Source organism: Balaenoptera musculus, chromosome 4, assembly GCF_009873245.2.
Source record: "Balaenoptera musculus isolate JJ_BM4_2016_0621 chromosome 4, mBalMus1.pri.v3, whole genome shotgun sequence".
Lineage (NCBI taxonomy): Eukaryota > Metazoa > Chordata > Mammalia > Artiodactyla > Balaenopteridae > Balaenoptera > Balaenoptera musculus.
In genome coordinates this window covers 35,405,710-35,430,669 of record NC_045788.1, presented here as the reverse complement: position 1 = coordinate 35,430,669, position 24,960 = coordinate 35,405,710, and the positions used below count along the sequence as shown (strand labels likewise).

Genomic DNA, 24,960 nt, shown 5'->3' with positions numbered 1-24,960 from the left:
GGAAATGGTTACATCTTTATAGCATTGGACTATTGTGACATAAAAACAATTTTACATGAAAGCATTTTAAAGCCTCTGTGTGTTGGCCAGGTGAGTGTGAAGTATTCATTGCAGAGCTGCTGGAGGAGGGGGCGTACTGAGCACCGCCCTGGTTTCTCCATCACTGAGGGCAGCAGGGTTCTGTGAGACAGGGCTCTCCTCACCTGGTGGCATCCAACTGACTTCTTTTGTCTTCATGGCTAATAAATGATTATTAACTCTCTGTGGGGAACCAGGTGCTGAACTTTACAAATAAAGTCATATAATCCATGTAGCATTTAGATCAAGTAATGATTTCACTATCTGGTAATTTACTATCTGATCAAGTGTTGACTCCACGAATCCAAAGGACATTTAGAACATTTTTCATTTCTAGTAATAAAACGTTTAAAGCTGCTGCTTTGTAAAACCACAGATGAATAGCCTTTAGTTGTGGAAGTTAACTCTTTAGTGGTCCCTCTTTGCATCTACCAAGAAATAGTAAGAGTGTCCAGATCTTTGTGAATTACGTTAGTGTCAGGAGAATGGTTGTTTTTCAAGGACAAATACTCAGTTTCAGTTACCTCAACTTGCAGCCTGTGATTGCAACCATCTTTCATAGATGTGTACTCTTATTTTAGCTCCTGAGAACCCATCTGGGAAATAATATTATCATATGCCTCTTACTTTGATCTCTTTGAATCTCATAATTATATTTTTTGATCCTCTACCCTTACCATTTCTCCTAAATTGTATAAAGTAGTACAGATGTTTAATATCTGGCAAGCGTAGGTACCATGTTTTCTGATACTGGTAATATAAAAATTTTTCTTGGCTAGATAACAAGTTCTGCATAAATCATAGTACTAAATTATTTCTAAATTAGATTAATTTATATAAAGTGATAAAATGTTATTGGTTTCCTATTTTATTATCTTTAGTATTCATGAAGGAGCAATTCTTTCCTCTTTTCTCCAAGGTCTTTAACAAAATTAACCTTTGTAACCATTTTTGTGCTAGTTGACTGTGAATGAGGAGGACTGATGAAGCAGAAAATTAAAATACTTTCGATGCTGTAATTTTAATACTAATCATTAATCTACACTACAAAGTTGTTTTTCTCATTGATAAATTTATTGCTTTTAAAAATGTATTTCTATCTTTATAATGTTTTTTCTATCTACAGAGCTCTGTTAGATTTTTGAAATTCTTGCTATTTATATGACTTGTCAAGGAATGAGAATTTTGGCAACTAAAATCAACTTGATCATTTGCAGAAGGCTTAATTATATATGCTCTTAGGCATTTCCCTGCCTGTGTATACAGACTTCTTTTAAGTTATGAACATAGGGCATCTGAATATATTTTCACCTTTAAGAGAGTATGCATTTATTATGAGTACTTTAGAGCGTGGTTAAACTATAATATTCATTCTCATTTTTGAAGTAAAAAGCCCCAGAATTTTTGCATAGAATTTTCAGGGCTGGAAGAGACATCAAGAAATTATTTAATGCAGTCAATTGTGAGATCCCTTCTAGAATGAAAGCTCTAGAGAACAGGGAACATGACTTGAGAGCCTGGCCTATGGGAGACATCCAGTAAGTACTTGGTGAATGAGTTAGTAACCTTCCACATTTCATCAGTGAGGACCCTGAAGCCTGGGAAGGTTAAATGGTGGGCCCAAGCTGGATCTAACCGAACTCTTAGTAAGCAGTGAGAACCAAGGCCCTGGTAGTGCAGTGTGCGGTATACACCATGTCACACCATGTGCCTCTGGTTGATATTCCTTGGTCTCATTCTAAACAGAGGCAGCTCGCTGCTTCCCAAGTGCTGGTGTAACCATCAATCATTTGTCCTTGCCCTGAGCCCTTATTCCCCGTGGGATGTTGCCCTTTTCTCCTTCCTGCCTTAAATATTTATTGACCTAGGTTCTGTGCTGAGGATTTAGCAGTTAACAAAGAAGAAACAGCCCCTATCTAAACAGAGCTTTCAATCTTGCCTCTCTTTGCTGTTACCCTCTTCTTCCCTCTTCTCCCCCAGAGCTCACATGGGACCTTTATGTTACATTAGCTTTTTCTTTGGAAATAATTTTATCTTCATAGAAAAGTTGCAAGAATATGCAACAAAGAACCTCCATATATCCTTTACCCAGATTTATTTACTGTTGAATTTTACCCCATTTGCTTTATCACTGTATGCTTGCACACCCTCTCTTTCCACACACACACACTTATTTTTTCTGAATAATTTGAGAATAAGTTGCCTACCTCATAGCTCCTTGCCCCAAATACCTCATTGTGAATTTCCTAACAATAGGAATATTCTCTTACATAAGCAGGGTACAGTTATTAACCTAAGTAAATTCAACATCGATAAGTCTGTTTAATTTCTTTTTAAGGTCCTTTATTTTTGAAAGAACTTTTTTTCAACTGATATCTATAGGGAAACAGAGAAGGGAGAAGGAGAGTAACAAACATGGAGAAAATGTTACAGCATCACAAAACCTACCAAGTTCTTAGGGTGAGGGCCCGCTTCACTTGTGTGTGATCTGTGCCTTAGAAGGACCCTGTGCTTAGTTGAATGCTCTGCTGTTGCTGTCTTAAAATTCTTTATTTTGGGGGGAAAGCCCCATATTTCCATTTCACACTGAACTTGCAGATTATATAGCTGGTCCTGATTAGCGTCTTTCTGTACTGGGCTAGGAGCTTTTGCATATGTTATTGTAGGTACTGTTGGAGATGAGGAAACTGAGGCTTTGAGGGACTTAAAATAACTTGGCTCAGATTGCTGAGCTACCTGGTGGAACCCAGATTTGACCTCAGGTCTTCTTGATCCCATATCCAATGGCTGTCACATCGCTTCCAGTTATTCCATGCCTGCAACTCTCCTTGCACTGTGTTTAATTATTTCTGGATTTGGACTTGACCTGTTCTTTCTGTTTTTCTCCTTAGGAATTCTACCTTCTTTTTGGTACAACAGGCTGGCTCTCTTTCATCCTAAATTCCTGGGGTAAAGTGTTAACTAGAAAGCCATTTGGGAAACTTTAATAAATCAGTAATTTTTGTCTCAACGGAACTGCCTATGAGTAGTTTCTATATTAATCTTCTCCTATATTTGTAGAAAAAGGCTGCCTGTGGTCACTCCCTCATTCGCCCTTACTGTATATCACAATTCCAGCAACTGGTTTCCTTCATGCTCCTAGCTTTTGGAGTCCCTCTGTCATCATTTGGGGTCCAGGTCCTGCTTTATTCCCAGTGTCTGTCTGAGAACTGGAGAACTGTTTGGAATCTGAGTTCCCGTGTTCGGTTGGGTCCTCCTGCTCAGACCTTCTTGGTGTCACTAAGGCCTGATCCATTCTAGGCCCAGGGATACATCAGTGAACAAGGAAGTCACCATTCCTGCTGTCAAGGAGCTTACATTATGGTGCTCTGTTTGCTGTGTCCCATCTACCTGTTGGGATGGCTATTAGTCATAAAAAGAATAAATCAGGATCATTGTCGAGGAAAATAAGGAGAAAGGCTGAAGAAGTGAAGTTGTTTGACTTGTGAAAGAGAGACCACAAAATATTAATACGTGTGAAAAATGCGCTGCTGAAGTTGGGAGAACATTCACTTTCTATTTCATCAAGAAGGAGACAAAGGAGTCGATTTTTCCTTTCTGTAGAGTAATCTACATTAGGAATTTAGACTGTTGTGATAGTTCTGTGTGCTGTGACATAATGAAAATTGTTATCAGAGGAGTCAGTACCATCTCTTACTTTGGTTTTCTTCCAGAAAGGGGGTGATGTCTCTCTGCCTAGGTCATTTAAAGTCATCCTTTCCCTAAAGGTCATGTTGTGTTATGAACATGTCCTCCTCAGCCATGACAGGATTAGATTTTCAGAGGAGTGCATCTCTTTTTTTTTTTAATCACTTTATTATTAATTAATTAATTTATTTATTTTTGGCTGTGTTGGGTCTTCTTTTCTGTGTGCGGGCTCTCTCTAGTTGCAGCGAGCGTGGGCCACTCTTCATCACGGTACGCGGGCCTCTCACCGTCGTGGCCTCTCTTGTTGCGGAGCACAGGCTCCAGACGCGCAGGCTCAGTAGTTGTGGCTCACGGGCCTAGTTGCTCCGTGGCATGTGGGATCCTCCCAGACCAGGGCTCGAACCCGTGTCCCCTGCATTGGCAGGCAGATTCTCAACCACTGCGCCACCAGGGAAGCCCAGGAGTGCATCTCTTTTTCTGTCCTTCAGGGGGGTTAATGTCCACCCAGCTCTCCTGGAGACCAGCTTCCTGTTCTCTGGAGAGTCTCTGGTCAGCTGCGCAAAGGTCAACAGCCCTGAAGCCAGCTTGCTATGCTGAAGGAGCCTTGGGGTCTGGCCCCTCCTTAGCCAGGCCTTGGCTTGGGCTGGCCTGTGAGAGACTGTACAGAAGTGTGGCTTCTGTCTCTTGCACCTGAACTTTTGTGGCTACTGACTCTGTATTCTGGGCACCTGAGTTGCTCTCAACTCTCGGTACTCAGAAGAGCTTTGTATAGAAGGAGGTTGTTTCTTAATCTAGAATCTCCTTTACCCCACTCCTCTCTCCTCATAGTTATCTTTATGTTTGCGTTCCTCATGGGATCAGTCTGTATATATAGTGTTCAGGGGTTCAGTATCACCAGATAAGGGGGTTGCGTTATGATGACCACATGTGCCTCCCATTTGAATGCTCATATTGTAATCCTTCTTTAACTGGCTGTAAGCCAAGCAAGGCCCGGCACATAATATCATTTACCTTTTATTAGACCCAGGGACGTCAGGTTAAAGCATGGAAAAATTTCCTCTATTAAAATATCAGATACGGGGACTTCCCTGGTGGCATAGTGGCTAAGAATCCGCCTGCCAGTGCAGGCGACACAGGTTCGAGCCCTGGTCCGGGAGGCTCCCACATGCCGCGGAGCAACTAAGCCCATGTGCCGCAACTACTGTGAGCCTATGCTCTAGAGCCCGCGAGCCACAACTACTGAAGCCCGCGTGCCTAGAGCCCGTGCTCCACAAGAGAAGCCACCGCAATGAGAAGCCCACGTGCCGCAACGAAGAACAGCCCCTGCTCGCCGCAACTAGAGAAAGCCCGTGCGCAGCAATGAAGACCCAACACAGCCAAAAATAAATAAATAAAATAAATTTATTAAAAAAGAAAATATCAGATACGCACAAGCATGGTTACTGTATAAGAAAACAGTCCTCCTTTAGCTGGAGAGTACAAGCACTTAGGGTTTCTTCCGGACTTTTACACTCAATCTGTCCAGCTCCTCCTCCCACGGGAGAAGTTTAAGGGGCTTCTGTTCAAGGTACAAGTGCCTCCTGAGTGCTGTGGGGGAGGTTGAATATGTCACTACTTCAATCTTGAGAATTTAATTAAAGCGTTAGCCCTCAGGGTAGATACTTGTTTTAATATATGTCACTGTCAACAACCATTAGCGATTCCCACGTGCCTACCTATCTCTGGTTAATTCCCCTCTATTAATGTTATAGTTAACACTGATCAGAACTGATGGTAGATATCCAAAGAGTTGATGCTGATTTATAAAGTCCGGCTACCTTTGTTTATATCTGGGTATGAGTTCACGAAACCCCAGTGTCAGCTGAATTTTCACATTTCTCAAGTCTCTATCAAAACCAGTTCAAGTGCTGTATATGATCACTGGCTGAAAGCTCTTGGGTTTCTTACGGGGCCAGTGAATAAGATCCTGCCCGTGAGGTCTCAGTTGTTTTCGTGGATAGCTCAAGCTGAAATCAAGCTCTGAGCCTACTAGGGATTTTATTTTGAATTATATTGACATCATCATCAAACTGACAGTGATGTGCCTATAAATTTTTATGCTAACCCATAAAATTGTAAGTGACATGACCAACAAGTAGTCAAGTCTTTCAAAAAAAAATGAGAGTTTTATTTTAAAGCCAAGAGTCTTGAACGGGAGATCAATAAATCATCAAGGAGGCATCATTTCAAAGAACTGTCGGCCTAAAGTGTGGCTCCTCTCTGTCCCGAGGAACATAGCGAAATTAAATATGGGTAATACTCAGTTTGTTTTGGAATTCAGATGCTTAAAAATGTGTAGCAATTGCTGCCTACTGATGTGTGTCAGGTTTCTAATGTAGGGGAAGTCCAAATTGGTTTACTTGACAAGCATGTGTGATCTATAGGACGTGTTCTATATCATTAGAATGTGTAGTTATTCTCTTCGATGTTGGATAAACAGCCATGTTAATCCTGCTGTCTAAATAAAACCCTTGTTTCTGCCATTCTCAGTATTAGTTTAACAGGCGCTGGATGGAAACCTACAGTTCTACCTCTGCTCTCAGCTGAAATTTTTGTTGTATACTGGGCTTGCAATTTAAGTTTTTGGTTATACTCTGTTGTCTAGCAATTGCTGATGGCTGGCAATAGCCTATTAAGCACGTATGCATGGTATGCAGGACGAGCATGAGGTTATCATTATCATTGCTATTGAATGCATTGGTACTTCGCGTACACCTTTGTCTCTGGAGCGCCTTAACTCTTCCTTTGAAAATGAACTCATGGTAGCATTTCATTTTGTTCCATGGGACTGGATGGAAAAGTTCTAGCAGTTTTTCAGCATATTCCTGACAGGGGTTTCTGAGCTTTACATAATGGCGATTCCCTCAAATGCACTGGTGATGAATAGGCCACAGGCATGCACTGTGCTGGTTTGTTTGAATTGATATATGATCTCTACTCTTTTTAATCCATTTAACTCCAAATTTGCAGTGACTGCAGCAGCTTTAATCTAGTGAGTTGAGTCCATTGTAAATAGAAACTGAGAGCAGATTTTCAGTGCCAACCCATAGATTAATAGACACTCACAGGCTAAAGTCTCTACCCTTCAGTTAGCTGCTTTTTTTTTTTTTTAAATCTCTGTGATTCACATAGGCCAAGTAATGGGATGGTGGTGCCTCTACTTAAAAGCCAGATATTGCTCAGGACAGCTAGTTGAGTACAGAAGGCCCTGAGTAGTCGGGGGATTTTGATGAAGGACTGGTGCCCAGAGTCCCCAGAATGACCTGGAACAGCTTGGGGCTAAGCAGGGGGGCTCACACAGGACAGTGCTGCAGTGGTAGGTACCCTCTGTTTTCTGGAAGCAAATGTGCTTGCTCATCCTGGGAACACCTCCCTGAAGCATCTATGTGGGAATTTCCCCACGTCTAGCTTTTTTGGTTTGTACGTATGTGTAGGATTCTTGTTTTGGGGTTTCATGTGTTTGTGTAGTTACACTGGTGATTTTGCTATGTGACTTATTTTGAGGACTTTGGGTTTCCTGTGTAGTTGAGTGCACAGTGAAATTTTCTGAAAGGATTTAAACTCTAGTAGCTCCTTTTATTGTTCCACGGGGCTTTCAGATGAAAAAAACAGTTAGCAGGATATATATGACATGCTCAAGATCTCTGTGTTACCTTATCTGGTGAAGAGTACTGGCCCTGGAGACAGACAGTGGGCATTCAAAGCCTATGTCTATCCCTCATTTGCTGTGCCAGCTCAGGGAAGTTACTTATCTCTGCTTCAGTTTTCACATCTGAAGCTGAAGAAAGGATTATACCGAATTCACTCACAGGGACACCATAAGGATTAAATAAGGTGTGTACAATGCTAGGAGCAGTGTCTGAAACAGTAAAGTGCTTCAGAAATGTTAGTAATCCTCAAAATTCTCCATCATTTCAACACAGCAGTGGGAAAGGATTATCTCCTCCCTAGTTGAGTGTTACTAAACTGGCTACACTGTAAAAAAAAAAAATTTTTTTTTTTTCCCTGAATAAAAGAAAGAAATGCTGGTTCTAAAAAAATTACAATATAGTTAAATTTCAAAAGAAAATAAGAACACTTGGAGGTTCCATTGTTAATCTTTTTCACATGTTTTTTCTAGTCCTTTATTCTGTGTTTCTATACACATGTATTTTACATAATTAAACTCATATATTTAGTTTGGATCCTTTTTTCACATAGCTTGTCAAACATTCTCTAGGTAGTTGCAGTGTCTTAAAAACATTGTCAATGGCTAGATAGTATTCCAAAGCATGAATATATATTTTATTTAATCATTCCCTTGTTGATAGGCACTTAGCTTTAGTTATTTACTATTATAACTAATACTAAGGAAATATCCTTGTACATAGATTTTTATATTTCTGGTGATTGCTTTATGATAGCTTTCTAGCTATAATGATTATTGACTAAAATAAGTACAAACATTTTTACGAAACTTGCTGCATCTTGCCTGATGACTGACTTCTTATTAAGTTTGTTACGATTCATGATCTCAGTTTATAATACATTAGCAGTGTGTGAAAGTTCCTGTGAAATCCACTCCTCACCAAGTTACCTAGGTGCTTTGAATGAAGGGCCAGAGGACAGGGTCTGTGGAAGGTCCAGGCTGGGCACCATCCGGAGGCTCTTACACTGAGAAGCTACTGCTGCTCTCCACTTACTTTTGTGCTACTTTGCATGTTGTAAACAAAATTGTGAATATACTTTAAAAAATTGAATGGGTAATTTGGGATTATTTTGGGTTTTACAGGCTATTTTTCCTTTTAAGCTCCTATGCCAGAGGCCCTAACAGCTCTGGCATTGTGTGGGAATATTCTCTAACTGGGAAAAGCAAGGAATTCTGAAATCAGGCCTGAAATCTTTCAGATGGTTCCCATGACCTGAAGCGTGGAGCTGGTGGGAAGGGCCCGGATCTAGAGTTGGCCTGAGTTTGAATTTTTGTTCTAGCACATCTTGTCCACTTGAATATTTTTCTTGGATCTTAATATATCTCCTTGCAGAAGTTTCATGAAGATTTAGAGAAGGGCATGTTTGTGTAGTGGTCTTCGGTAAATGGTAGCTTTTATAATCGTTGACTCATTAAGTGACGTGGCTGCCGTGTTTGTGTCATCCAGTGCCCCTGCTGACTTTAGAATTGGTGTTTGTTTTATGATTTTTTTTGAATGGGCTGCACAGAAGGTTATTTACTGCTGCTGAGACATTGGGTATTTAATAAGGGGTCGATATTTCTGGGCTCTCAAAAAATCCATGAGGGTTCCTTGGTGGTCAAATGCATACTCATGGGCCATGCCTGCTTTTTAAAAGTCATCTAGGGCCTCCCTGGTAGCGCAGTGGTTAAGAATCCGCCTGCCAATGCAGGGGACGCGAGTTCGAGCCCTGGTCCGGGAAGATCCCACATGCCACGGAGCAACTAAGCCCGTGCACCACAACTACTGAGCCTGTGCTCTAGAGCCCGCAAGCCGCAACTACTGAAGCCCACGTGCCTAGAACCCGTGCTCCGCAACAAGTGAAGCCACCGCAATGAGAAGACCGCGAACCGCAACGAAGAGTAGCCCCCGCTCACCACAACTAGAGAAAGCCCGTGCACAGCAACGAGGACCCAATGCAGCCAAAAAATAAATAAAATAAATAAATTTTAAAAAATAAATAAATAAAAAAATAAAAATCGTCTACCTGCCCTGTGGAGCCACTGAGTGCTCACACTGGGTATCTGGCTTGGCCCTTGAGGGTGCCCCAGAGCCATTCAGGATAAGCGCAAGGCACTGCCCATTGCTGTGCTGTTGGGCTCCATATCTAACCCGTACACAAGCTTTTCCAGGGAGGAGCCTAGGGCAAGAGGGCTGGAGAACTTTGGGGAGGAAAAGACTCCCCTGTGGATGAGGAGGGTGAGGTGCAGTTTGCTCCCTCCCCTCGCGCTCCCTTCTCTTGACATCACAAGATTGTGGTGGGGGCTCTTTGTAAGGAAAAGCAAGAAGAGAGGTTTTCCAAGCCTTCCTTGGGGCCACTTTGGTTTCCATCTCTTTTCCGGATTGAGCGGGAAATTGACCCAAAGATGCCTTTTGCTTTTCAGGTAGCTTTGGTTCTGGGAAGCTAAAGGAACTAGAAATCCATCACTTGGCACCAATTTTGTGTTACGGAAACCACTGTCTTTTTGTATAAGATTATCTAGGAGTATTAATTATTTGAATTATTTAACAGGAGTATTTCTGAGATATCTCAAATTTTGGGGTGCTACTGTGTATTCAAAGTCCTGGTTAGTTCAGATTAAACAATAAAATCCACTTCTTTTCTGGGTTGATGTAAAGGATTTCCAGACTAATTATAATAGCATAACAATGATAATATAAAATAATTGTGAGTCTAAGCACTTTATATGTATTAAAATTTTGCAGTAACACTTTGAAGTGGGAACTATTAATATGCCTACTGTACAAATAAGGAAACCAAGGAGCAAAGATTTTAAGTAACTTGCCCAAGGTCACACAGCTAGTTGGTGGCAGAGTCAGTATTTGAACCCAGGGAAACCTGGGGTCTTAAACTCCTTTTTTTTTTTTTTTTTTTAAGTATTTATTTATTTATTTATTTATTTGGTTGCGTCTGGTCTTAGTTGCGGCTGGGGGGCTCCTTAGTTGTGGCATACAAACTCTTAGTTGAGGCATGCATGTGGGATCTAGTTCCTGGATCAGGGATCGAACCCGGGTCCCCTGCATTGGGAGCGCGAAGTCTTAACTACTGTGCCACCAGGGAAGTCCCCATAGGCTCTTAAACTCTTAACTGCTGTTTTGTATAGTTGTGTATATATGTATGCCAGATAAAATCTTGCCAGAAGGATGTTTTAATTGTTTGTACCCACACACACACCTTTGAAATTCAAATTTCTCAGGAGTATTTAAGAGTAAATAGTGGGGTTTGCAAATTGGCTGAGGGGTATGCCAGTTGTGAAACAAGTGAATGGGAATTGGGGTAGAGCTTTGCATCTTAGAGGAGAGGGGTCGGTTAGGAGTCTGGGCTGGGTGGTCCTGATGAGAATGGAGTAAAGGGGTTGACACTGGCATGGGAGGTGCTGGGAGTCTCAGGGGCCACATCTGAAGCCCCGAAGAAGAAAATGGTAAGAGGGGTTGATACTAGATAGAGAATTCTGGGAGTAAGGGAGTTAATGCTCAAGATGAAGAGACCTAGTTACAACGCTTAAATACAAGACTATAGTAAATTGTTTTTGAAATATCTACCTGTCTTTCTGCCTGTCTCTATGAAGAAGTGGATTAAAACATGCAAATAATGCTTTTGTATACTTGAGGGAAAATTGTCCTCTGATAACATGCTGGTTCATTCACTAAAAACTGGCTGTTTCAGACCCATTCATGCTACTTACATTGCCCACAGGGATATGCTTTTTACCTGCGAAGTAACCCTCACTGCCTAAGTGATTTTTTTTAACTGTAACCTCATTCATTCTAAGTTGGAAACATGCCAGTCTTTTCCGTGATCGTTGCTGTGTTTGTGTGTGGAATCAGGACAAAAATCAAGGAAAAGCTTCAACACTGTCAGTACATACGTGCTTAACCTGACTGGCACAAACGCAGTGTGCAGTGTGGAGGACCACACGTAGCTTATTTTCAGTGGATTGTTTTTGCCTCAAATGGAGTGATGTTTGCTTCCGAGAGTGTGTGCGTGTCTGTGTGTGCTTCAGTGCGTGTCTGTGTGTGTGCATTCATTTTCTGCATTCAGCCTGCGTCACTACCATGGTAATCAGTGTTTCTCAGTGGCCTCTGTAGGTGAGGAGGTTTCTTTGATGGTTAAAGACCTACACTTCCCAGACATTAAATGTGCATAATGCCTTGAGGGCTCTCAGCGCTGCACTAAGCATGCATGTCTCATACCCAAAGTAGCCACAGTGCCTGCATTCCCACAATAGCGGCAGCCCTGAGCAGATGCTTCTAGTGTTCTTATCTGGCTGTGCTTTTCACTTTGGGACAAAGTTCTGTAATCATATCTCATGGATTTATTTTTTCCACACTGTAAAGCCTGAATTGTGAAGACCTCATCATGCCATAAAGGGCAGCATGAGTCAAGTTCTTGGGGCTGCTAAGGATTTCTTTGCCTTTTTTTTTCTTTTTCCCTTTTGGAGATGTGTATCAGGAAAAGGCTTTGCCTTTAGAGAGAAATTTTACTGCTCTTGCCAATAATGTTTAACAATATTAAATTTAATGGCAGACCTTGAAGTGTATAAAAACTTAAGTCCAGAAAAAGGTAAGAGTCATACTACCAATTTTAAGGTAAGTGTAATAGTCCTAGTAAAAGATGCTATACATGTCATTTTATTTCATGTCGAGTTAAGTTAAAGATTTATTTGAACTCTTGACAACATATTTGAGGTATTGTATTTCAATATGAGAGGAAAAGGTAACAAAGTATTTTTGATTAGTCTTTTTTTCTTGCCAATGTGTACTTTTATAATGGTAGAATTTGCATGCTGACAAATTGGAAGTGTATCATTATAGTAAAGTGGTCAGTGACAAAACCATTTGTATTCTTAGGATATAAGTCAAGGATACAGACATGCTTAAAAATCTCATTTGTCTGATACTTATAAACAGTGGGTTTTAATTTAAACATTGTCTAGTCTTATTCAGTTTGAATAATGATGGCTAAAACTCTATTTTAACTTCCTACATTAATCTGGACAAAATCATTCCCAATTTGTATCAATTAAAGATAGTCATGAAGAGTGAAAATAATTAGCTTTTGAAAATGAAATGGCATAAGTATTCAGCCTGGATAAAATGGAGGCAGAATCCATGTATCATGTTCTCAGAGCCTATCTGTCAGCTCCCCTGCATGAAAAACACATTTTAAAGTATGAGTTAGGAGATCGGAAATTTGAAATATATGGAGATTGTTTTTGAATTGTAAGAAATGTTCCTGCCTGGTCAGACAGAATAAATGACATGTCAAGAAATGTCTTCTGAACTTGTCTTCAAACTGAAATTTGTCAGCTATTTAGATTATTTATGTGCGTCTACTCAAATGTAACTTTATCATGTGAATGCCACATCTGAGAGCCTGTCTCGAGGTTGGTGCTAGTTGATGATATCAACTTCAATGTGCCATGTTTGCAGTACCAGCAGGGATGCTTGCTTTTTATTCAAAATATAAATTAAACCATGGTTGAGGTTTTCTGGGTATAACTGACTTTTCTAAGACTTAGGAAGGAGCTTTTATACAGAAATAGGGTAGGATTTGGTTTACTCAGTATGCAGTTTGTCAGAAGGGTTTTCCATTAGAGTTTTATCTTTTAATATGTTTGGAAACTCTTTTGTATGCTGAACGTGGGAGTCAATTGAATGGCATAGCATAGCAGCAGAATTGTCTTGCTTTACACATCATGGAAGTAATGATGGAAATGACTTCTATTACTTTTATCACATAAAGTAATCTTTAGGATTAAAGTTAAAATTAAGCTTTGATTCTTAAACCTAATGGAAATTTGAATGAGTTTTTCTAGTCAGATAAGCTTTTAAAGTTGACAAATGTAAGGTGTCTTGTTTGAAGGTAGATGTAGTCACATAGAGATGGTCTTACTAGAGATTTTTTAAATGGGCATATACTTCATATTTTACTTAATAGATTTTCATTTATTCATTTTAATGATTTATTTTGCTGAGTGAAAAATTTTCTTTATGGACTGTCCATCTTGGTATTAAAATCATCTTAGTGGGTAGCAAGACTTTTTAAGAATAAATCTTTCTTCTGAATTCCAAATCACTATGAAGTGGAACCTTTTAAATTATACAGATCAACTCCATTTCAAAGTGTGTGAAATTAATAGATTCTGAATTCTCTTGAAATCTGAGTTGCATTATTTAACAGTAATGTCAGTAGAAGTGATTTCAATTTATGGGGGTACGAAGTTGAAAAATGTTCATTCAGAGGCAGGAAGACCAGAAGGAAGAAACCTGAGTTTTGATGGTATATCCTTGGTCTTAAAACATCTATTAAGTGTAAAACTCATGTTTGCTCTTACATTTTGTATTTGTGCATATCCTTAGGGAATTATTCTTATTGTCATCATTTGCCTTGTAATTTAATGCAACGTACTATAAACCTCCGAATTAGAAGGCATCTTTATTGATTCTTAAAACAACACTGAATATGTAAGGGACTTGATTTGCAGCATAAAAACAGAAGTCAGAGCAAGCTTCGGACATGTAAGGCAAGTGTTTTATAATCTCATCATGTCTAGGAACCCCAGTTTCCTTTTTAGTAACAAGAGAGAACACTGCTTTCTTCCTTTACTTAACAAGGTTGTTATAAGAATTACTGGTATAATGTCTCTGAAAGCATTTGGAAGATGGAAAAAAGACGACAGAAATGGAAAATGATACAGTCATGAAAATAAGGATAATGCATATTCTGTCTACTTTAGTTGAAAAGAATTTGCATTTGTTCTGGAGTGCAAATCAAAAGCACTTTGACCTAGAACCTTGGTACCATCTGCTACTAATTTTCCCCTTGGCTTAATATAACCTACATGCCAGCAGTGTGCGTGCTGTGTTTGAATGCCTTATGGAAGGGCTGGTGTCAATGTAAGAGTGAGTCCTAGATTCCTAGAGCAGGAAGAAACCATAATAATCTTTCTCTTTTTAAAGGAGAAAAAAAAGGCTGTGCAATTTTCTCTTAAGACATGGATCAGATCTGTGACTGGAATCAGGCCCTCCAATTCCCACATCATGATGGCTGGACCCACTCTCTTCAAATACAGATTTTTGCTTTTAGCAGATGCTAAACATTTAGATATTTGTGATCTCTCTCATCGTGCGTCATTTGAATTCTTTGTTCAAGGCCATTTTTAAGGAGGGGAAAACTGAGGTCCTTGTGGAATTCTTAACTGCTGAAAATGAATAACCAAATATATCAAATATATACTTTATTTACAAGGTGCCGATTGGGGGTATGAAAGTGAATAAAAGTATTAACCTCTTTTCCAATAAGTCTTGACCTAGTGCAAAGACATGCTCTTATCATTGTAACTACGGTAGCACTGTAGCAGAGGAGAATTCCAGTGGTACCTTGAGCATGGAGAAGTCAGCAAAGGATTTCTGGAGGTGACATTTGAACTGAGCCTTGAAGGATAAGAAAGATTATATCAGGTGGATAGGCAAAGATTGAAGATGAAGTAGGCAAGGGCCAATCAAAGACCTCATAATCCAGGTTGAGAAATGTAGGCATTATCCAAGAAAAAAAAAAGCAGATGGTTTTAAGCTGGGGAGAGATTAACCTGATTTGAATTTCAGATCTCTCTGACAACAGTTTAGGGAATGATGGGAGGGATGAGGCTTGAGCAAGGGAGACCAGAAGGCTGTTGAAGTGAACAGGTGAGAATACAGTGGCCTCAACTTGGGTTTCTTAGCTTAGATGTTCTTTCAGGAGAAAACACTAGGCTCTCAAGTCCACATTGGTGTCCTCTGCCCTGGTCACAGCTGCCCTAGAACTCACACTGCTTCTTCCTCTGCATACGCTTTGTATCCAGTCACTGTCTTGTAGTTGAACTAAATTAGCTACAAGTAGGTATTTGCCTTATATGAAATTTAACATTTCTGTTCTTACTAAGTTTGCAACCTCTTGCCCATTAGACAGAATTGTGCCTAATAATGAATATCTCTGCTCTTCTCTTACAGAGAACAAAAAACTATTTCCCCAAGAAGCTCAGAGAACCCCAACTCCACCTTTTTTAGGTTGTAGGACATTGGTTTCAGTGTTGTCATGTTGCTTGCATAATCACTCCAACTAAAACATTAGAGCTGGGAGGTTGGTGGCCATTTCTTGGTGCTTAATTTTGTTTTTGTTGAAAATGGCTCTTATTTAATGAAGATGATGATACTCCTGACGCTGTGTATTTTATCCTGATCCACAGATCTATCAGTCATTTTTTTTTTTTTTTTACTTTTTATATTTTTTATTAGCAGTTATGCACATCTTGGCATACTTGCCTCTCTCCTTCAGGATAAACTCCAAGAAATGGAACTGCAGGGTCAACTGGGGCAAACATTTTTTTTTTAACTTTTTATTTTATATTGGAGTATAGCCAATTAACAATGTTGTGATAGTTTCAGGTGCACAGCAAAGGGACTCAGCCATACATATACATGTTTCCATTCTCCCTCAAACTCCCCTCCCATCCAGGCTACCGCATAACATTGAGCAGAGGTCCCTGTGCTACACAGTAGGTCCTTGTTGGTTGTCCATTTAAAATATAACAGTGTGTACATGTCGATCCCAAACTCCCTGACTATCCTTTCCCCGCATCCTTCCCCCCTGGTAACCACAAGTTCATTCTCTAAGTCTATTTCTTGAACTATCTGTTAGGGCAAGTTCTCTATCATTGTCCTTATTCAAAAAATTTTGGCTCTTTTCACGTATTTTCTATTCCAGATGAATTTTAGAAATAGCCTCTCTAGTCCCAAGAGTAATTTTGTTGGGATTTTTGATTGGAATTGCATTACATTTATAAATTAACTGTGGAGAACCATCAACATTAAGATATTGAGTCCTCCTTTTCAGGAACACAGTAGAAGGCACCATATTTAGGTCTTCTTTTATGTCAGTGAAGATTTAGAGTTTTCTTCTCATGCAGGTTGTCCACATTCCTTTTTAGGTTTATTCTTGTGGTTTTAGTTGGTATTGTGAATAGATTTTTTTCAGTTATATTTTCTTATTTTTGAAAATAGAAATTTAAACTTAGTAGTATAGAAGAATTAGCACAAAAAGTATAGTTCCCTCTCTTAGCCCTCTTCACCTCTTTCTTAAATAAACTACTTTTACTATCCTTTTTTGTAGAGTTTTAGTGTTACTTTCATATCTCTAAATGATGTACTATACTATTTACTGATTTTCAATTTTTGATATTGTCTATTGATTTTATTCTATGGTAGATGAGGAATTAACTCACTTATAACCCATGTCTCTCAGTTACTCCATTGCTTACCTTTCTAACTTTAACAATTTCTTTTATACTTTCGTGTTCCCTGCTCTGCCAAATAGAAATACTCTATTCAGGGGGCTTCCCTGCTGGCACAGTGGTTAAGAATCTGCCTGCCAGTGCAGGGGACACGGGTTCGAGCCCTGGTCTGGGAAGATCCCATATGCCGCAGAGCAACTAAGCCCATGAGCCACAACTACTGAGCCTGTGCTCTACAGCCCCCGAGCCACAACTACTGAGCACCTGTGCCACAGCTACTGAAGCCCATGCGCCTAGAGCCTGTGCTCTGCAACAAGAGAAGCCACTGTGATGAGAAGCCCGTGCACTGCAATGAAGAGTAGCCCCCGCTCACTGCAACTAGAGAAAGCCTGCACGCAGCAACGAAGACCCAAAGCAGCCATAAATAAATAAATAAGTAAATTTAAAAAAAAAAAGAAATACTCTATTCAGTGATCATAGCACTCCCTTTTACCAATCTTTTCTCTCGGTTATCCCTCCTAACTTTTCTCACATATAATAATTTTTCCATTCTTTTTCTGTATTCATAAATACTCATTCCATGTTTCAATAATAGGTTGATTTAAAAAGTTTATTATTATTTTTGTTGGCTGCATTGGGTCTTCGTTGCTGCATGCGGGCTTTCTCTAGTTGTGGCGAGCGGGGGCTACTCTTCATTGTGGTGCGTGGGCTTCTGATTGTGGTAGATTCTCTTGTTGCAGAGCACAGGCTCTTGGCGCGTGGGCTCAGTAGTTGTGGCTCGCGGGCTCTAGAGCGCAGGCTCAGTAGTTGTGGCTCATGGGCTGAGTTGCTCTGTGGCATGTGGGATCTTCCCAGACCAGGGATCGAACCCATGTCCCCTGGATCGGCAGGTGGATTCTTAACCACTGCGCCACCAGGGAAGTCCTAAAAAGTTTATTATCAGTAAGCAAAGTTTATATACTATGATTACATATGTTTACACAATTTTGACTATATGAATGCTCACCAGAGCAAGGTAATTGCCTAAGTTTAACTTTATTTAAGGGCACTACTTCAGAAGTTGGTATATGAGGAAAAGGACAGATTCTGGAGATTTCTTTATCACATGATGGCATCAAATTCATTAGAGAAAATTGAGAACCTGATAATTTGACAGCTAGCAGTCTTGATTGTAGCTCAATGAGGCAAGTATAGGTATCTCCATTTTTGGGGTGTGGAATTTGAGGTGCGGAGAGAGAAAAATATTGTAACTTGCCCTAGGTCATAGTGTAATGGGTAGAGCTGACGTTTGAATCCTGTTGGCTGACTTTGGAGCTCGACTTGCAGTCATGTTCCCTCTCTTAGTGATGATATTATTGTCCTGTAGGTGGTAAGATATGTAGGCAGGAAGCAATCGATTGCCTTCTCTGTACAGGGTGCTCTACCGTATCTCTACAGACATCTTGGTTTAACTTCTGCTTTCTGCAGATGTCTTTCCCTAGCCATTAGCCTGGCCTGACATTACCTTGAGTAAAGGGACCTGCAAATGAGTACTTCCTGAGTAAGAAACAGAAAGAAGAATGTGTGGTAGATTACATGGGGGTTAGTATAGGGAAGCAGTGGGATAAGAATGGTTAGCATGGGACCAGATCACACAAGGTTTTTGTTACCCCCATGAGGAGTTTGGGCTGGATCTAACAAAGAACGGGAGAGGATGGTAAGCTTTGGAGTGAATGGATGATATAAAAGTGGTATTTTACGGAAAAAAATGGTATTTTAGGAAAATATAGGGTATTTAAGGAGAAAAGAAGTGCTGTGAAGGATTGATTCAACAGCCAAAGATAAAGAGTCCTGCAATCTACTTGAGAAATTGGTTCAGGCATATCAAGGCCATGAACACTTGTCATTGAGGTTTTGACGAATGATCTGTTATGGTCTCTAATTACTTGTCAGCAAAACAGAAGCTACCATGGGTGAGCTAGAGTTACTTCAGCTGTCTCTTTGAAGAAAGGTGAATGATTGTTTCTACTGATCTGTTTAAAGAATAAGCCACAGTGGTAGATGTGTGTAACATAAGGTTTTCGTCTAATCCAGTGACCTGTTGCTTCTCACTTTTCTTTAAAATTGATGTCAGTATTGTCTGTTTTTTCCCCCAGGGAGGGTATGAAAAAATAAGATTTGAGAAAATATACAAGCAGGGGTCTGAGGCACCCCCCCCCTTCAAATGTACAAAATCAGGAGAAGAGATAAGAAGGAACGATGTAAAAGCTGTGAAGAACAATTTTGTTACTTTCCCTTTTATAGTTTCTCTTTGCACATTTTCCCCTCATGTCTAAGTTCTTCATTTGCCCTTTTCTTTATTGTTTATTTTGAATGTCCAAAGTTATGTCCAAAGGCTGTTTAAAAAAACAAGCAATATTGATTTTATATTAAATACTAAGTGAAATTTCTCCTTGCTTTTCTCACTCCTCAGATATAATTGTGCTTGGTATTTTGGCATGTGGGTTTGCATCCTTCCAGGAGTGTGTGTTATGTGTGTGCACACATATACAGAAAGGAGTCACATCAGTAGGGAAGGTTTCCTGGGAATTAAATTTTTATGTAATCAGCAAGGAGGATGAAAAATATAAATTGTGTGGACCATTCGTAACTTACCTTCCCATCTTTACTTGTTGAGCCCCAGTGTGAACATGAGGTAGGACCTCAGCTATTACTTATTTAGCTAGAATTACTTAGTTACTGAGCTAGATTTACTAACTAAATTCCTCTCATACAATGAGCATTCTCCTGATACTGGGGTTTTAAGGTTAATTTATATTATTTCATCCTTATTCTCTCATTTTTATACTTTTTAGTTACTCATTTCTTTTCTCAGGTTCTCATTGATATTTCGAAAAATGAAGCTCAGAAAATCAAGTAGGAAAATGAAAGAAAGCAGGCATGGGGAGTGTAATAGGAATATACAAATTTTGGTGGTGCAGTGGGGGGAAGGGGGAAATCATGTTTCATATTTCTTATTTACCACTTAATTTTCATCTTATTTAAAAAATTTGGTTGACCAATCTTCTTATTTAATCATGGTGTGTAGTCATTCTGAACTTTAGTTCATATTCTTTCACTATTTACTTTTTTTTTCTGTCTCAAATTTACGCCTATTTTCCCCTGAAGATGTGGCAGATGGAAGCAAGATAGGCAGAAAGGAACAAAGGAATAAAATGAATGAAGAACGAAGCCACCCCATTCTTCTTAGGCTTGCATTTCTTTCTTTTTCTGCTCTGGGCACTCACTCTTGTTGCTTGTGACCTCTCCTCCACAAAGTCTTCCTTTTTATTTTTAAACGTCCCTGCCCTAGTTTTCTAATTTCCTTTTGTTCTTTTTTTTTTCATAGAAATAAAATTTAGAATGTATTTGATTTATAAAGCCACATGCAAGTCCATGAAGATCAGAATCAATGGTTGGTATTATTCTGGCTCAGACATGGTTAGCTGTAAGATCTTGGAGCAGTTACCTACCCTTTGTGTTGGGTTAGGGGATCTTTCTAAGATGCTTTCTGTGATTTTTCTCATTCTGAGCTCAGAAGTGTTGTTAAGAACAAAAACAAAGCAACAAAAACATTGGCAGGCTTGGCAGAAGCCATAAGGATCTTGGAGAGCAACAAACTGATGAAAGCTCTAAAGTTATCGACTGTTAGTACAAATAGTGTCAGCAGGCCATGGCTAACGATCTCTTGGGATTTACTGGGTGGATGTGGCCCTTATTTGAAGAGCGAGTTCAATTTTGGTCACTGCATTTAAAAAGGGTGGAAATTGGTGTATGGTAATGAATAGTAACAGAATGGAAAATGGGTTCCTTTAGGAACAGGTCAAGATTAAGGGGCTGAACATACTGTTTCTTGGTTGAACAATTCAGTTTTGTAATTCTGTGGTTTCTAGCTATTTATTTACCTTTTTATACTTCTTAACTTCTTCATTTGACTAATGTGTGTTTTCTTCTATCTGTAATCTTATTTTATTAAATTTAAGTTTAATTTTTATTTTAATTTTTTAAAATTTATTTATGGCTGTGTTGGGTCTTCGTTTCTGTGCGAGGGCTTTCTCCAGTTGCGGCAAGCGGGGACCACTCTTCATCGCGGTGCGCGGGCCTCTCATTATCGCGGCCTCTCCTGCTGCGGACCACAGGCTCCAGACGCGCAGGCTCAGTAATTGTGGCTCACGGGCCCAGTCGCTCCGCGGCATGTGGGATCCTCCCAGACCAGGGCTTGAACCCGTGTCCCCTGCACCGGCAGGCAGACTCTCAACCACTGCGCCACCAGGGAAGCCCCAATTTTTATTTTATATTGGAGTATAGTTGATTTAAAATGTGTTAGTTTCAGGTGTACAGCAAAGTGATTCAGTTATACATATTCATATATCCATTCTTTTTCAGATTCTTTTCCCATATAGGTCATCACAGAATATTGAGGAGAGTTCCCTGTGCTATATAGTAGGTCCTTGTTGATTATCTATTTTATATATAGTAGTGTGCATATGTTAATGTGGGCTTTTTTATGCCATTGTTTTGTGCTACTCCTTTATTCTTTTGGACACAATTCCACGTTTACACTCCTTTCTTCATTTTCTTTATTTTCTCGTTTATTCAATACATAATTTATTTTCCTTGTTCTTTTATTTGTATTTCTGGGACCTTCCCCCATTCTCACATTTTTAACTTTACCATTTCTTTGTTTCTTTGTACCCTTTAATGAGACACAAGGGAAACTGGTGGCAGGGAGAGCACAGGATTTCTCCAGTGCAGTGGTACACTGGGGGAGAATGTGGGATTTGGAATAAAATAGCAGCAAAAAACAACCAAAAGTTCTAATAGCAGCTTAGCCTTTTAGGTAATCACCTGGGTCAATTTCTCTGGCACTCTTTTCCTCATTTAACAAATACGGATTCCATGCATTTCAAAAAGTTGTGAGGATTAAATGAGAAGATGTGTGTAACTAGTCTTGCCCAGTGCTTGGTACCTAGGGCTTCAGTGAATGTTGCATCCCTCCCCTAATAGTGCACACCTGCTCATTTCGGTACCTGTGTTCTGCACACCCCTCGTCTGTGTCCCCTCCTTCCTTTCTCTCAGTGTTGACAACCTTTATCAGTTTCTATTTGTATTTTTCCACTCATTCTTGGGTACTTACCCTTTTAGGTACCTACTGTATAACCAAAACCAAAAAGAAGTCAAGCATTGATAAAAGTATGAAAGAAAAAACCTAAGGAAGCAATAAGTTAAATAAAGTTGATTGTAATTAGCAAAACAGCTTTTTAATATAGAAACAGATTACCCACTCAATTCTGATAGTCATAGCGGACCTACAGTATGCAGTATCACTTGGGAAGTATCCCCTGAGAAGAATTAGTATTTGATTGTTCGTGCTGATTTCTTCATGTTAAGTCTTTCAAATCCAGAAGTTGCTCTGCTTCTAGTCACTAAGACCAATTGTATAAACTAAGCATACTGTCACCTTAAAGATAACTTCTAAATGTTATGCATTTAGGATCTTCCACAGATGAAACAGGATGTTTTTTAAAAAATACAAGGAAGAGAACTAAAAAACTGTTTAACTGTGTTTTCAAAAATTAAATGAGAGGTTTGTTTTTTGTTTTTGCCTAACCTGACTGGCAAAGGATTAAAAAAAAGATATCCAGTGTCAGTAGAGGTGTGGGAAAATGGACATTTTTATACATAGCTAGTGGGACTCTGAATTAGTATTTCTGGAGGGCAGTTTGACCCTTGGTAAAAAGTCTTTTTTTTTTTTTTTAACTTTGTAAAAGTACTTGCACATTTGCACAGATATATCTATCAATGTATTGCAGTAATTTTTTTTTGTAATAGCAAGAAAAGGGGAACAACCTAAATGTGCACTAGGAAATAACTGATTTTTGAAAAATAACACATCTATATCATGGGGCAATGTAGCTACTCACAATGATGTGAGGATCTTTTGATATGAGATTTCCCATGGTTATATTCATTGGAAAATATTATATTCCCATTTTTCTTAATGCCTACATATATGTGCATAAAAAAGGCAAAATAAGTTCAGAAGTTTATACCTCAAAGTTATAATACTAGTTACCTTTGACTATGGGATTATATATGTTTTATTTTCTTCTCAATTCTTCATACATTTATAATTAGCACATATTACATTTATAATCAGAGAAAAAACCTAAGAAACAAGTTATGTAAAGAACAATCTTCTGCTAGCTCACAGCTCTGCTCTGATTATGCCAGGACTATCCTGAGACTCTTGAGATGGTCTCACTGCCTCGAGCCTATTCTTCCTCTGGTTGGCTGTACTAATGGCACTTCTCTTATTTTTGGCTGTCTCTTTTTCTCTCCAAGTCCTTTTTCTTTAGGGTTGTAGACAAGTCCCTTCCCAGTGCTTATCTTTGCTGGCTCTCCTTCCACTGCTTTGCTAATTTGCTATCTAACCATTTAGAACAATTTCTACTTTCTTAAACGCACCCCTTGCTTATTCTGATATATCTCCTGTCTGAAATATGATCTCTTCTGCTTCATCAGCCTGATAAACACAGCCTTTACATCTCTTCTATAGCTGAGTGCAAACAGCACTGGACCTGGGCACAGGCTGCGTTTCTTAAGGGAGTTGCTGTAACAGATAAAGCTCTGTATCTCAGTGGCTTAATGCAAATTTCCTACAGCTTTCGTAGTCTAATAATGCAGATGTTTCTGGTTGGGTGGCTCTCTTCCAGGTGGTGGTTCATGGACTCAGGCTCTTTCAATTTTGTGGTTCTGCTTTTGTCAACATGTGACTTACAAGGTTGCCCTAGGGGTGTCTCCTTCTCAGCCAAGTGAAAAGTGTAAAGGAAATAGAGAATCCTGTATAGGAGATTTTTATGAGGATGTTTTAAGGGGCAAGGTGGAAATTCTACTGGCCAGAACCCAAACACATGGACATACCTAACTGCAGAGGAGCCTGGGAAATGTAGTCTGGTGTGTGCCCTGGCAGAAGAGGAAATTACTTTTGGTGAACACATAGTAATCTCTGCCTATTAGGCAGAAGCTCAGATCCTACCTCCACTCCTTGTTGTGGGATGACTTAAAGTTCTTTATTTGAGCTTAAGTTTTCTCACTTATAAAATGAGGATAATAAGACCTACCCACTGCAAAGAGTTGGTATGAGGAATAAACTTTGAGTCATTATATATGAAGTAGCTTCATTATTTCTGAAATGTTACACAGATACAAGGGGGAAGCTTTCATCAACACAGATATCTCTGTTTTGCATTAAAGAATGTACCCGACCTGTGGATTAGACCAAGAATTAGCAAACTACGTCCTGTGGACCAATCTGACCTGCTGCCTGTTTTTGTAAATAAAGCTTTATTGGAACACAGCCATGTTCAATAGTGTACATATTTTCTAAGGATGCATTTGTACTACAAGCAAAGTTGAGTGATTGCCACAGAGACTGTATGGCCCACAAAGCCTAAAACATTTACTATACGGCTCTTTACAGAAAAAGTTTGCTGACCTTTGGACTAGACTGTGAGCGTCTGAGGTCTCATTCATTTGATATTCAGTGTAGTGTCTGAGATGTAGCAGATGCTCAGGGAATCTTTACCGAGGGGCTGAAATCTCTTTTTAGAGCCCTGCGGCTCAGAGATTATGCAGCCAGAAGGCAACTTTAGGAGGAAAGATGCCTGTCTGTCCGAGTGGATGAGCACTGTAGGTTCCTTTGCACTCTTTGAATAGCCAAAGAGCAAAAATAATCAGGCACCCTGAGTGCAGGCCCAGCTGAATCCCCTCTACTATGCTGCCTTTGCCAGGTTCTTTTCTGAACAGAAGCAAATGCTCCTTCTCATCATTATAATTGGTCCAGTCATCAAACTGTGTATGGTGCATCACTATTCAACTCATTATCGTTGGCAAATATTAAGTGAGTGATTATTGCAGGGAGTAAAAGGCAGAATAAGGGACAGTTGACTGAGGAATGCTTTTATTTTACAAGTGCACTGTCTCATGTATGTTTGCTTTTGCTTGTTATGAAGCCTGACTTTTGCAAGTTTGAAGACATGACAGCCTGAACAATAGTAGTGCACACTTGATAATAACTCTTTTCTTCTAATGATTGGCAAATTAAGAGTATATATCAGGGACTTCCCTGGTGGTCCAGTGGTTAAGACTGCACTCCC

At 39.5% G+C, this 24,960-nt stretch overlaps 1 protein-coding gene across 2 annotated transcripts in view; it reads left to right on the top strand.

The window, feature by feature from the left end:
* PLCH1 (phospholipase C eta 1) overlaps positions 1-24,960 on the top strand; it is a 235,018-nt gene that overhangs the window by 41,831 nt on the left and 168,227 nt on the right. Inside the window, exon 1 of one of the 2 annotated variants that reach the window (XM_036851807.1) lies at positions 11,838-12,075. The exons of the other annotated variant lie outside the window; for it this stretch is intronic. Coding sequence (XP_036707702.1) covers positions 12,033-12,075 — 43 coding nt within the window. The 5' untranslated portion in view covers positions 11,838-12,032. Of the gene's footprint in view, positions 1-11,837; positions 12,076-24,960 lie in introns of those variants that run through there. 2 annotated transcript variants of the gene reach the window in all.